General features: G+C 40.3%; 1 protein-coding gene across 5 annotated transcripts in view; it reads right to left on the bottom strand.

Annotated features, from left to right (window-relative positions):
* Nucleotides 1–3482: 3482 nt before the first annotated feature.
* Nucleotides 3483–12411, bottom strand: part of NDUFAF5 (NADH:ubiquinone oxidoreductase complex assembly factor 5) — a 35886-nt gene continuing 26957 nt past the window's right edge. For 2 of the 5 annotated variants that reach the window (XM_012474956.3, XM_021673575.2), the window contains 3 exons: nt 8413–8496; nt 8002–8084; nt 3483–7832 (listed from right to left, as the gene is read on the bottom strand). In XM_012474956.3, coding sequence (XP_012330379.2) covers nt 7746–7832; nt 8002–8084; nt 8413–8496 — 254 coding nt within the window. In that variant the 3' untranslated portion in view covers nt 3483–7745. Of the gene's footprint in view, nt 7833–8001; nt 8085–8407; nt 8497–10453; nt 10552–12411 lie in introns of those variants that run through there. The other 3 variants (XR_010343331.1, XR_010343337.1, XR_002479037.2) reach the window with 3 other exon arrangements.

A 12411-nucleotide genomic window follows, 5' to 3' on the forward strand; every position in this document is an offset into this window, starting at 1 on the left:
GTTTGTCATGTTGACCAGGCTGGTCTCGAACTCCTGACCTCAAGTGATCCACCTGAGCCTCCCAAAGTGTTGGGATGACAGGTGTGAGCCACTGTGCCAGGCCCAACATCCCTCTTTTACCGAAGAGGAAGCTGAGATCAAGTAACTTGTCCAAGTACCACATAGCCAGTACTTAACCATTGCACTGACTGCCTTGAGAAAGTTCATAAACAATTTTGCAGGTGAACAGATTCTGATAACTGAATGTAGATTTTTCTAGAATTATTCAAATTATTTAACAAGCCTGTACAATAACTAGCATTGTGCTAGGCTAATGTTTCCCCCAAACGGGTTCAAGGTCTTGCACGATGCTCCTTGATAAAAGGGTTACTGAACCATTAAGTCTGGAACACGTCCTGAAACTTAGCCTGCTTTGGTAGATTCAGAATTACATCAAAGGTTCTGAGAAGCCTTACAGGCTTCTTGCTTGTATCCACTTGCTTAACTCAGCTTTGCCAACCATATTTACCTCCGGAAATTCTCTCCATCTCCTCTCCTTCACCTCTACTTTCTTTTGTAACACGTATAAATGTAAGAGTTATTGTACCAGACACTTATGGTATCTAATGAGCTTGGCTTCCTAAGCCTAAGAAGTAAGGGTGATACTAATTCTCTGCTAAGTGTTATACTGATGCTTTGAACAATGGCTCTCATTTCACAGCAGTTGAGTAACTTACCAAAGGTATGCTAGTTTGTGGTAGAAAGGGGATCCAATGGGAGGGTCTGATTTCAGAACTCATGCTAATCATAGCCACTACTCCATTGTGCCTCCCTGTATCTTATAATAGCTAAACATCTTGCCTCGATGGGAACCTACCCTGCCCCATAGCATAATGCCATCAGCTGTGCTGCAGACCCTGCTTTGACCTCACATCATTGTTCTAGTCTTACTCTCTAAAGCCAGGCCCTTCCCTGTCTCCCAGTCCCAGCAACTGTATTTCTGCCCCATCATTCATGTGCGGGGATTAAAAGAATCAGCCGCCCCAGCACAGTGGCTCACGCCTATAATCCCAGCACTTTGGGAGGCTGAGGTGGGTGGATCACCTGAGGTCAGGAATTCAAAACCAGCCTGGCCAACACGGTGAAACCCCATCTTTATTAAAAGTACAAAAAATTGGCCAGGTGCAGTGGCTCATGCCTGTAATCTCAGCACTTTGGGAGGCCGAGGCAGGCAGATTATGAGGTCAAGAGATTGAGACCATCCTGGCCAACACAGTGAAACCCCGTCTCTACTAAAATACAAAAAAAATTAGCTGGGTGTGGGGTGGCGCGCACCGGTAGTCTCAGCTACTTGGGAGGCTGAGGCAGGAGAATTGCTTGAAGCTGGGAGGCAAAGGTTGCAGTGAGCCAAGACTCTGTCTCAAAAAAAAAAAAAAAAAAAATTAGCCAGATGTGGTGGCACACACCTGTAATCCCAGCTACGCGGGAGACTGAGGCAGCAGAATTGCTTGAACCTGGGAGGTGGAGGTTGCAGTGAGCTGAGATTGCACCTTTGCACTCCAGCCTGGGTGACAGAATGAGACTCCGTCTCAAAATAAACAAATAAAAAATTTAAAAAGTTAGCTGGGCTTAGTGGCATGCGGCTGTAGTCCCAGCTACTTGGGAGGCTGAGGCAGAAGAATCGCTTGAATCCAGGAGGTGGAGGTTGCAGTGAGTCGAGATGGCACCACTGCACTCCAGTGACATAGCAGGACTCCATCTCAAACATCAATAAAATGCATTATTGAGCTGGGCGTCGTGGCACGTGCCTGTAAAGCCAGCTCCTTAAGAGGATGAGGCAGAATTGCTTGAGACCAGGAGTAAAAACAAAAACAAAACACACCAGCATTCGGACTCACTTTTTAAAGATTAAGAGACCCAAAGCAAATCACACTGTGCTTCCTTCTTAAATCTTATCCTCAGGTGAAGTCAACGTTTACTTTGAAGGGAAAAGAAGTCCCCAAAGGTCAACAGAAAGTCTGAGAAACTATAAAGATGGGAGGGTGTCCTGTCCACTTTGCCTTGGGACCCAGGTTCTGGGGTCAGGCTGAAAAGCTCCTCTGAGATCATCCAGTCCAATGGCTCGCAACCAGTTCCCACCTCTGACATGAGCTCCCTGTGGCTGTGACTCTCAACCAAGGAGAGAAAGGCAGAAGTGCTGTGTTTGAAAAAGCCCTTCAGAAACGTGAAAGGCAGGCTTGTAGCCTCCTTTGAGACTCACCAATTAGCAAATCTGTGATTTTACAGATGAGGATCTTGAGGTCAGAGAGATGGAGTCTGCCTCAGCATTAGGTTCAAAAGGCCAGCGCTAAACCCAGACCACCTGACTCCCAGTTCCTGACCTTTCTTCGACTTCCATAGTCTTTTACGGCAAAGACTGGCAAATCTTCCTTTGGAATTCTCTCCCCAATGTCCTACTCACAAGCTGAGCACACACACTCCTAACAGTACACCTGGTTATTGCTCCTGATATTCTACCACCAGACCTGTTCTGACAGAACTAGCAACAGGCATCCTGGCCACATGCGTGACATTCCTGAATGAAGAGTCTAGATGCTGGCTGGTTTACAACGGCCACTTTGAAAATGCAGGCAATTTACTTTTGCCTGGTTTTAGCAGTGGCTAACAATGCAGGATGAAGTCTGGCTTTAGAGAGCCCTTGTTATTTCCACAGCTTTGTGTTCATTTGCGAGCCTGGTTACAAGTATGCAGTGTCAACTGTCCATCCTACTGAGCTGTCGCAACTCAACAGCTAGGGCAGAAGGGGACTGGCTGAGGAATCTGTGTGCAGTTGTGTAGCTCACTGAATTCTCACGGTCAGTCTTCCCAAATTCTCTGGTTTCATTTGGAAATCAGCCCATCGAGGCTTCTAAAAAATGTTTCCTAATATTCCCAGGAAATAAAATATGAGGCCTACTAAACTTAACTTGGGAAGTTAGTTCTATTTCAAGATATCACGGAATCAAACCTCCAGGCAAGAGCATTTCGGGTGTTCTCTGAGAACAAAAGTAATACACTTTATGTTAACTTTACCTAATTGTAAATAAGCGGGCTGTTTTATACTTAAAACAACAACTCAAACTACCCTGCCCACCCTAATACACCTCCTGAAGAGAGTGTATCATCTATCAGTTATCCACTGCTATGGAACATATTACTCTAAAACACAGTTGCTTAAACCACAAACATTTATCATCTCAGTTTCTGTAGATAAGACATTTGAGAGTGGCTTAGCTAGGTGGTTCTGGGTTTCTCATGAGGTTGTGGTCAGAGTGTTGGCTGGGACTGCTGTCATCTAACGTTTGACTGGGCCTGGAGAATTGCTTCCAAGATGGCTCCCTCATGTGGCTTTTGGCTGGAGGCTGCTGCTCCTTACTTCTAGGTCCTCTCCATGGAGCTGCTTGAGTGGCCTTATAATATGGCCGCTGGCTTTCTCCAGAGTGAATGATCCAAGACAGAGTAAGGAGGATGCAACCAATGCCTTTTATTACCTAGTCTCAGAAGCAACACATCATCTATTTGTTGGAAAGAAATCATTAAATTCAGCCTGTACTTAGAGGGTAATGAAGTGTCCTGTCTTAAAGAGAAGCATATCAAAAATTTGTGGATAGACTTTAAAACTACCATAGATGGCAAAGCATCATTTCCTTATTTGTTAACAATAACTTACCAGTACTCACCCCACCTTCTATTATTTTCAAATTAATGTTTTTAAAACCAGCATGGTAAAGTACCTGTCATGTATTCAGGTAGAGAATTAAAATATACAAATATCTGGAAAGGCAGGTCTGCTTATGATAAATTTCCTGAAGATTAATTTCACATCATTAACCACAACTCCTCCTCCCCCAAAAAGCTCAACACATTTCTTAAGCAAGAAAGGCTAATGGCAACTTACAAAGGAACAGAATAATTGACTACACCAAGTGCCTTTCTTTTTTCCAAGTATCTACTAATATTCACTTCTTTCCTTGACAGAAACCAATCCATGGTAAAATACTTTTATTCCATTCCTACTTAAGGAATATGTAATCAATATAAAAACTGTACTTTTTTTTTTTTTGAGACGGGGGTCTTGCTCTGTTGCCTAGGCTGGAGTGCAGTGAGTGGTGCATCAGCTTGCAGCAGCCTTGACCTACTGGGCTCAGGCAATACTCCCACCTCAGCCTTCTAAGTAGCTAGGACCACAGGCATGTGCCACCATGCCCAGCTTTTTTTTTTTTTTTAATTTGTAGAGGCAAGGTTCCACCACGTTGCCCAGGCTGGTCTCAAACTCCTGGGCTCAAGCAATCCTCCTGCCTCAGCCTCCCAAAGTGTTGAGATCACGGGTGTGAGCCACTGCTTCTGACTAAAAAACTGTATTTCTTTCATGCAGGTCATATTGTAGCTGATTCCACCTAGTGGATGAAAATGGTACTAAAGAGTTTGAAAAAATATATAAAACTTCCTTTACAGGTACTTCATGAGTTACACATTTCTGCAACTTTTTACAATCATATCACATACTTGATGTATGTAGGTAGCTTAAATCTCAATAAATCCTACAGAAATTCTTCCTATAAAGCAAGCACTCTTTGTTTTGTAGATAGAAATTTTCATATTTACTGCCACCTTTGGAATTCTTCAGGCCAACAAGCTGGAATATTGCTAAGAACCAGGAAATAAGCCAAACAGTCTCCTGGCAGCCAACAGATGTTACAGTGTGTACATACTAGAGCCCTGTCAGGCTGATAACTATAAAAGCAGACAGTAGTTGGATGCCTGGCACATGAAACTCAATGAAGATCTGTTAAAGGAACCAATAAAGCTCATGATTTTATTCCAAAGGAGAGTCTTTCTCCCAGAACCTAGTTCCTCATTCCTACCTTATTATACAAGTCCTAGAAATCTTTCAGTATGAATTCTAATCTTAAAGCAGATCAGAGAAGAAATAGGTCAAGAAAGTTCATTTTGGTCAAGGTGTTGAGATTGACAACTGACAGCAAATAAGGAAAGTGTTGTAAGAGATACAAAACAAACCACAGCCTTCTTGGGGCCAGTCTGGGAATAAGCAATATGGTATAACTTGAGTTCATATAATAACTGTGGAGTTAGCAAGAAATGGTTATTGGCCAGGCACGGTGGCTCACGCCTGTAATCCCAGCACTCTGGGAGGCTGAGGTGGGTGGATCAAGAGGTCAAGAGATCAAGACCATCCTGGCCAACATGGTGAAACCCATCTCTACTAAAAATACAAAAATTAGATGGGCGTGGTGCTGTGCACCTATAGTCCCAGCTACTCAGGAGGCTGACGCGGGGGGGAATCGCTTGAACCTGGGAGGCAGAGGTTGTAGTGAGCTGAGAGAGTGCCTCTATACTCCAGTCTGGCAACAGAGAAAGACTTGTCTCAAAAAAAACCACCAGAAATGGTTATGGTTTTTTATCTCATACACCATTTAAGAATGTAACATATTTTTGAAAATTTTTTGATAGAGACTTTTTAAAAGTTTCATTGCTTAAAAGGATAAACTCTTAATCATTTGGAAAATGTGGTTATTCAGGAAAATCAATTTTCTCAGGGTTCCAAACAATAAAAGCTTGATAGCATACTTCGAACAGATATTAACTAAAAAAATTTTACTAGTGTCATACACACTAAAATAAATATTTTCAATATAGTCACTTACATTGAACAATAAGGGTTCTCAATTAGCTGTGTTAATTTTTCTTAATTTTTTTAAACAAATGGAGTTTTTGAGGTAGCCAGTGTAGAGTAATCCTCAGTTCCACCCCACCATCCACATATAACTCTGTTGACTTTAAATAAGCAAAAGTAATATCCTTGCTTGGAAAATTCAAAATTTATAAGAAGCTTAAAATGTGAGAAGTACAAGTCTCCCTCCTAGTTTCTATACGCCAGACAGATATTCAAACAGAATGACACAGACACACTGAGTTCCTCAGTCCCCTTCCTCAGCAACAGCCACTTTTAACACTTTCAGATGCGTTCTTCAAAAACAGATATTACTGCATATAAATACATGTCCTTTTGGAAATATAGACCCCTGGAATTTACCCATTCCTCCATCATTAGTCTGCACTTTAATACACAGGGTTTTTGGTGGATTTTTCTTAAGATGAGGTTTCCTCTTTTGCCCAGGCTGGAGTGCAGTGGCACAGATAGCTCACTGCAGCCTTGAACTCCTGGGCTCAAGTGATCCTCCTGCCTCAGCCTCCCAAGTAGGGACTACAGGCGGGTGCCATTGCAGCTGGCTAGCAGAGTTTTTTGTTGTTGTTCTCTCTCTTCAAGTTCTGAAAATTAAGCTAAAAAAAAAAAACAAAACAAAAAGCAAACCTCCTCAAATTGTACATCACAAGTTCTTTAACTTTGTGTTAAAATACAACAGAAAAGCTACCAAGAGTATCCCAATTCCAAATACTGATGATTTTTCCAACTGAAGAGAATAGTTTCTTTTGTTCCTACAAAAATCTTTGTTTTTAACTATAACTTAGTCTTTCAAATGGCATGTTTTTCATATAATCAGTTCAATTCAAAATGTAACTGAATATCTACTATGTGCAAAGCACCATGTACTATGTACAGGTTAAGACATAGCCCCGACCCATGAAGAGCTTGCTGTTCCTACAGTAAAGGAAGGAAGGAAGGTGGAAGAGAGAGGGACTGAGAGGAGACAGAAAGAAATGCTATCATAAATCAATGAGGCCAAAAATGAGGCTGGGGCCGTGCCCAGGTTAGATGGAAAAGACAGCAAACAGCTAACTAGAAACAACACATTTAGTGCGCACTCCTGCTTCCTTCTTTACCACTCTCTATGTTCTTCCCACCTATTCTAACCTGTCTGAGTGTGATTATCTCCAAATGATTTTGAACCCTCCGCAACAAAAATGGGATGGTGAACTTGGATTAGGATAGTAAGTCCTGAACTTATAAAGGAAAGCCTAACGATAAACTGATGACTGTGTAGAGACTTTTACATGTGATTTTGCTTCTGCAATTCTTTAAAATGTTTTCTTCTTACCCAAGGTAGGGTGAGATGTAAAACCATGGTAGTCCCATACAGACCAGGTAGGTAAAAAAGAAATAAGGTTAAATTCAGACGCTTTAAAAAAAGAGTTGAGGAAGGATTTAATAAAGATACATGCTCTTCTAAATTCTAAAACCACATAACTCTGGAGAAGGTGCACGTTCTTCTGTTTCTCTTCAAGGCAAAGAAAACAGTTTAACAAATAAAATTTTCCCTTAAGTACTTTACAATAGTAATTATAAAAAGTCTGTGTTTTCATTCTAAGTGAGCCAGAACTCTAAAGAACCTACCAACTTGTTTCTCTTCTCATCTCCATGGCTGTGGTCCTCTCACAGAAGTAATGAAAAAAACAGCAGCAGGAGAAAAAGGTACAAAATGTCAGCATGAGTAAGGTTTCCCATCAAGTCAGGTATTTACACATGTGAACATTATTTGCAAATATTTTAGGGAAATATTTTCTTTGCTTTCGGGCTGAATCTGCAAAGACACTCAAGTCCTAGGCAGCAGTATCCTTATGAAAATAGAAACAATATGAAACTGAAATGTTTACTATAGATGTGTTATTAGGTTTTCCTAATTATATCAAAAGTCTATTAGTAAATAGCTTAAGAGTGCTTCTTGCTTCAAAATATAGTAATTTTAAATGTGAAAGCTATCCATTTCTGATGAAAATTCTGGACGACATTAACATTGAGTAAACATTTATTGTGACTTCTCCCCCTCTGGTATGTTTAATTTTCCTAGCTCTCCAAATGACACAGTTGCGGAACCTCTTTTAGCTGGTCTTGCCTGAAAATAATAAAGATTAAAGATATTAGAAATAGAAAGATAATACACAGCCCCAATTAAAGCCCTTAATGCTGTCTTACAAGTTAGTATTTACCCCCTCCCCCAAGTCAGTAAACAAAAATCTGAACATGAACCCACTAAGAACAATGATCCATCTTGATAACATTACCTGTGACTCATGGTATTTCCATCCTATCATGTAATAGATCTGATATGTGGCAGGTACTGAACCATCCTCATTTCTATACATTTCTAAAAAGACAAATAATGGTTAAAGTCTGAAACAACGCAAGAAGGAAAAAATTTCTGCTCAACAAGTCATGTTCTTCAAAAAGAAATGGGTAGCAGGATACTTGTAAGATTCTGAGAAGGCCTTCCATGAAAAATTCTTAATACAGAGGGTAAGGAGATAGAAAAGGCTGTCTGGAAAAAAAGCTTCAGGATCTGTGTCTTGACAGGAAGGCCGTGAAGTCTGAGGGAGCCTTAATGGGAATGGAAAGTGCATTGGCAATGTGACGGGAATCAACACAATCCAGCACAGTGCTTTGCTGAGGCGGGTGGAAAGAGTGGTCGCCCTTACCTCTGTATACCGCTGCAGCTGCCAGCATTGTGTTTCGATGCAGCAGGGCTTTTCTGTTCCAGGAACAGTTACTCTCACCCATACCTAAAAACACACTACAAGTAGTTTGAGATAATACAGCAAATACCCAGAACAGCTCAATATCACAGACTTACTCCCATCTCATCCAACAGTATACCTGTTCTCATTCTCTGAGAGTCATGTAAAATAGCCTAAATCTCATTTCACTTTCAGATAATAGCTAGGCTTCTTATTGACTTTAAAGACTACTTGAAACTCCTTGAATATCAAGACAGGCAAGTGAAGTTTCAGGAGGCAGCCCCACAATGCTTTACTTGTCAGCAATGGTCTAAAGTAAGCCAGCTGGGCAAAAGCCGGGTGACTGCCACCCCAGGTGAGTCGTCAGTAGTTGGCAAGAACTTTACCAAGGATGTCACATCTCACGCTCCTTTTAGCTGCTCTTTGGAGAAGGACAGGCCAGTGTCACAATACCTCACTCCTAAGCTATAACGTAAGTATGATTGTGAAACATAGAAGATGGCTTTGAGACTCCTTAGATAGTACCAAAGCTACTATGTGTTCTCAGATTTTACAGTATTTTACTAATCCCACATTAGGAAAGAATTACGTGCATTCTTTTAGAGGCACTTCTCTTAATGTTTAAAAAATTTTTAGACTTCTTTCCTTCAAGTCGATGGTGAAAAGCTAGGATAAGCATTATTCTATTATTCATTTAAGATCAACGTTGTATATTTGACTTCTCTTTATACAAATACTTAAAATTACTTTGAGCACATTTTAGGTCTGTCTGCAAAATTAAAAGAATTTAAGAAATAAAAATCCTTTATATGTATTCTCTATATTAAACTTTACTACATGATCAAATGTTAGTTTCTTAGTTTTTCTTCTACTTTCATAAATCAAGAAATGAATAAATTAACCAGTATCAGTATTCTTTCACAGTTTAAAAGTAATAATCTACCACATTTTCAATGGTCTTATTAAAAACAATCAACAAATTAGCTGCACCTAAACTTTTTTCTTCTCTTCAATCCCAAAGGATTTCTACTATTCCCTAAAATAATGAATCTCTGCTACAAAAATCCTGTAAGTGTAACAGCCCCAATTCGCAAGGAACGACAGATACAAACTAGTTGGTTAACCATCATCAAGAAAAAGGAGAATCATATTCTTGCTGTCACGAAGCAGCTGAATGACCTTGGGCCAATCATCTGTGGTCTTCAAAGTGACCAGACTGGATGCTCCATAAAGGCTCCTAGTGCTCATATTTTAACCACATCAAGTGACCAGAGGTAACCCGGGACTTGCACTGAAGGGTCTGTTACTCAGGTATGGTGCTTTCATTTCTGCTCAACTTCTTGCTGCTATGGCTTAATTATGCATTAGTTATGGACAACACCAGTAGAAAAGAGATTTACTTTTTTAGACGTAAATATGTGATGCACTAGAAATTCTAAAATGCCTTCGAAACAATCAGTATTAGGATATACTAATTAGGATTAGTAGGCATAACACTCTCTGAAGGTCTGACCTACATCAGCCATACAGAAATTCAAGAGCACTACTGCAGAGCACAGGGGGTAACTGTGCAGTAATCCAACCTTCCCTCACAAGCCACTCACACCGCCACTCTGAACCTCCCTTCTCCTTGCGGAAGCAGCGTGAGGTACCGGAAAGAGTCTGGACTTTGGGATCATACTCCCAGTTTCAACTCTTACATAACCTGGGGCAAAGTCATTCAACCTCTATCAAATTCCAGTTCTGCCATCTTCAAAAGAATAATACTCCTAACGCATCATGGGAACCTCTACTAAAGACCACCTGGGAAAAACTGAAACTTTGGGACTTCTGACTCACCCTGGGCTGAGATAACAGGAAAATCTGGCTAGTAGGTTAACTGTTTAAGACTCTCACAGTGTTTTTAAGGTGAAGTTCAACTGCTTATTAAAAACAAACCTAATTTATTATGGTTTACTAAAAACAATACTGAGTATTGTTTAAAAAAAGTAACTGAACTTACCTTAAGACCACTGTGAAAGCCTTGAAAATTTCTCATGCATTCATCAGCTGATATGCAGCTTGTTTTGTAAAATTAGGTCAAGATTCTGGACTTTTTTTCTGTGAATTAATAATAACAGCTTAAATGAGACACACCACAACCATTAAGAAAAAAAAATATAACACAAATGTAAAATACCAGAAACAAATTTGGAAGTAACATGATCTTCTAGTCGGCAGAACAGCACACCTGAAAGTCTCCCAGGGTCTCCCTGCCTTCATCATCCCCTGACTATTCGTCCCATCTCATCTGCCTCTAACTTTTTCCATGGTAGAATGGGTAAGATTTCAGCATACAAATCAGGCTGCTTGACCAGGTTTAAATCCTGGCTCTACTACTCATTAACTATATCATCTGGGACAAATTACTTAACTTCTGTCTGTGCCTGGGGTTTCCTCATACATTAAAAAAAAAAAAAAAAAACCAGATTAACCATGTTAGCTGTAGTCTTATCTTCCTCATAAACTATGCCTTATAAACAATGCTGGAAGATAAGCTTTCTAACATACACAAGTCTATCTCATTTTCTCTCCTCTATGCAAAATTCTTCTAAGACATTACAATGCTAATCTGAAAAAAATCCAGAAGCTTCTGATCCTTTATCATTTCCCATCATCTCCCCATTCTACATACTCAAGGAATACTGGATTACGGTACTGTTCCTTAATCAGGAGAGTGAAGCATGTCCATATCCTGTTCTATCGCCACGTGGAATGCCATGTTAGCTCCCCTAAACCTCCACCCACCCTTTTGTTCGCCTGGCAAACTCATTCTTGCTTAGGTGCTGCCTCTTTTGCAAAAGATTCCTGACCCCTAAGCAGATTTGGGGCCTTTTCCTCCTGGGTTTCTCCTTGTGCTTTATCATAAATGACTTCATTTTACAGTTGAATGCATGAGTCTGTCTCTCTCTACCTTTGCGTGTTTCTTTCTCCCCACTACAATATAAGCTCCCTGAGATCAGGAACTATGTATTTCTACCATTGGCTCAGTGGCTGGCACATGGGTAGATGCTCAATAAGTAAGTGAATGTGTATAAAACCAACCTATTAATGCTTATATCTATTTTGTTAAATATAATTTTATAAGTTTAAATAACTTCTCTTAATATTCCTAAGGATAAGATATATCAAAAACTAAAACATCTGATTTCTGTAACAAACATTACAGTAAAAAAGAGAAGTACTAGCAATGCATCTGAAAGTTAAGTATTAGGCCATAGTCACAGAAAATATATGGTCTATTTAAAACCTTTAGGAGACTCACACCTGTAATCCCAGCACTTTGGGAGGCCAAGGTGGGAAGATTACTTGAGGTCAGGAGTTCGAGACTAGCCTGGCCAACATGGTGAAACCCTGTCTTTACTGAAAATACAAAAATTAGCCAAGCGTGGTGGTGCATGCCTGTAATCCTAGCTACTTGGGAGGCTGAAGGAGGAGAATCACTTGAATCCAGGAGGTGGTGGTTGCAGTGAGCCGAGATCACACCATTGCACTCCAGCCTGGGTGACAGAGTGAGACTCCATCTGAAAAAACAAAACAAAACAACAACAACAACAACAAAAAAACCTTTAGGAGAAGAGGGGGTTATCAATTTGAAAGGAGCACAAGGCTACCTTCTGGGACACTGAAAATGCTCAATACTTTGGTCAGGATGGTGGTTAAAATGCAAGCAGCTGTACCTTTAAGATTAAAACATTTCGCTGAACATATGTGTTAACCTGAATTTAAAGAACCACATCCATATCAAATATGCAGTATAGGACTCTGAATTCAAATTGTAACTACAGATTCAGTGTGACCATGGACAAGATATTTAACTACTCGAGGTCTCTGATTTGCTCACCTGTAAAATTAGAGTATTAGAAAAACCTCAGAGAATTACAATGAGCACAGAGTAAGCACGGTGCATATTTTTAAATC

This window comes from Aotus nancymaae, unplaced genomic scaffold (assembly GCF_030222135.1).
Source record: "Aotus nancymaae isolate 86718 unplaced genomic scaffold, 86718_ANA_hifiasm-v0.15.2.pri h1tg000001l, whole genome shotgun sequence".
Taxonomy (NCBI): Eukaryota; Metazoa; Chordata; class Mammalia; order Primates; family Aotidae; genus Aotus; species Aotus nancymaae.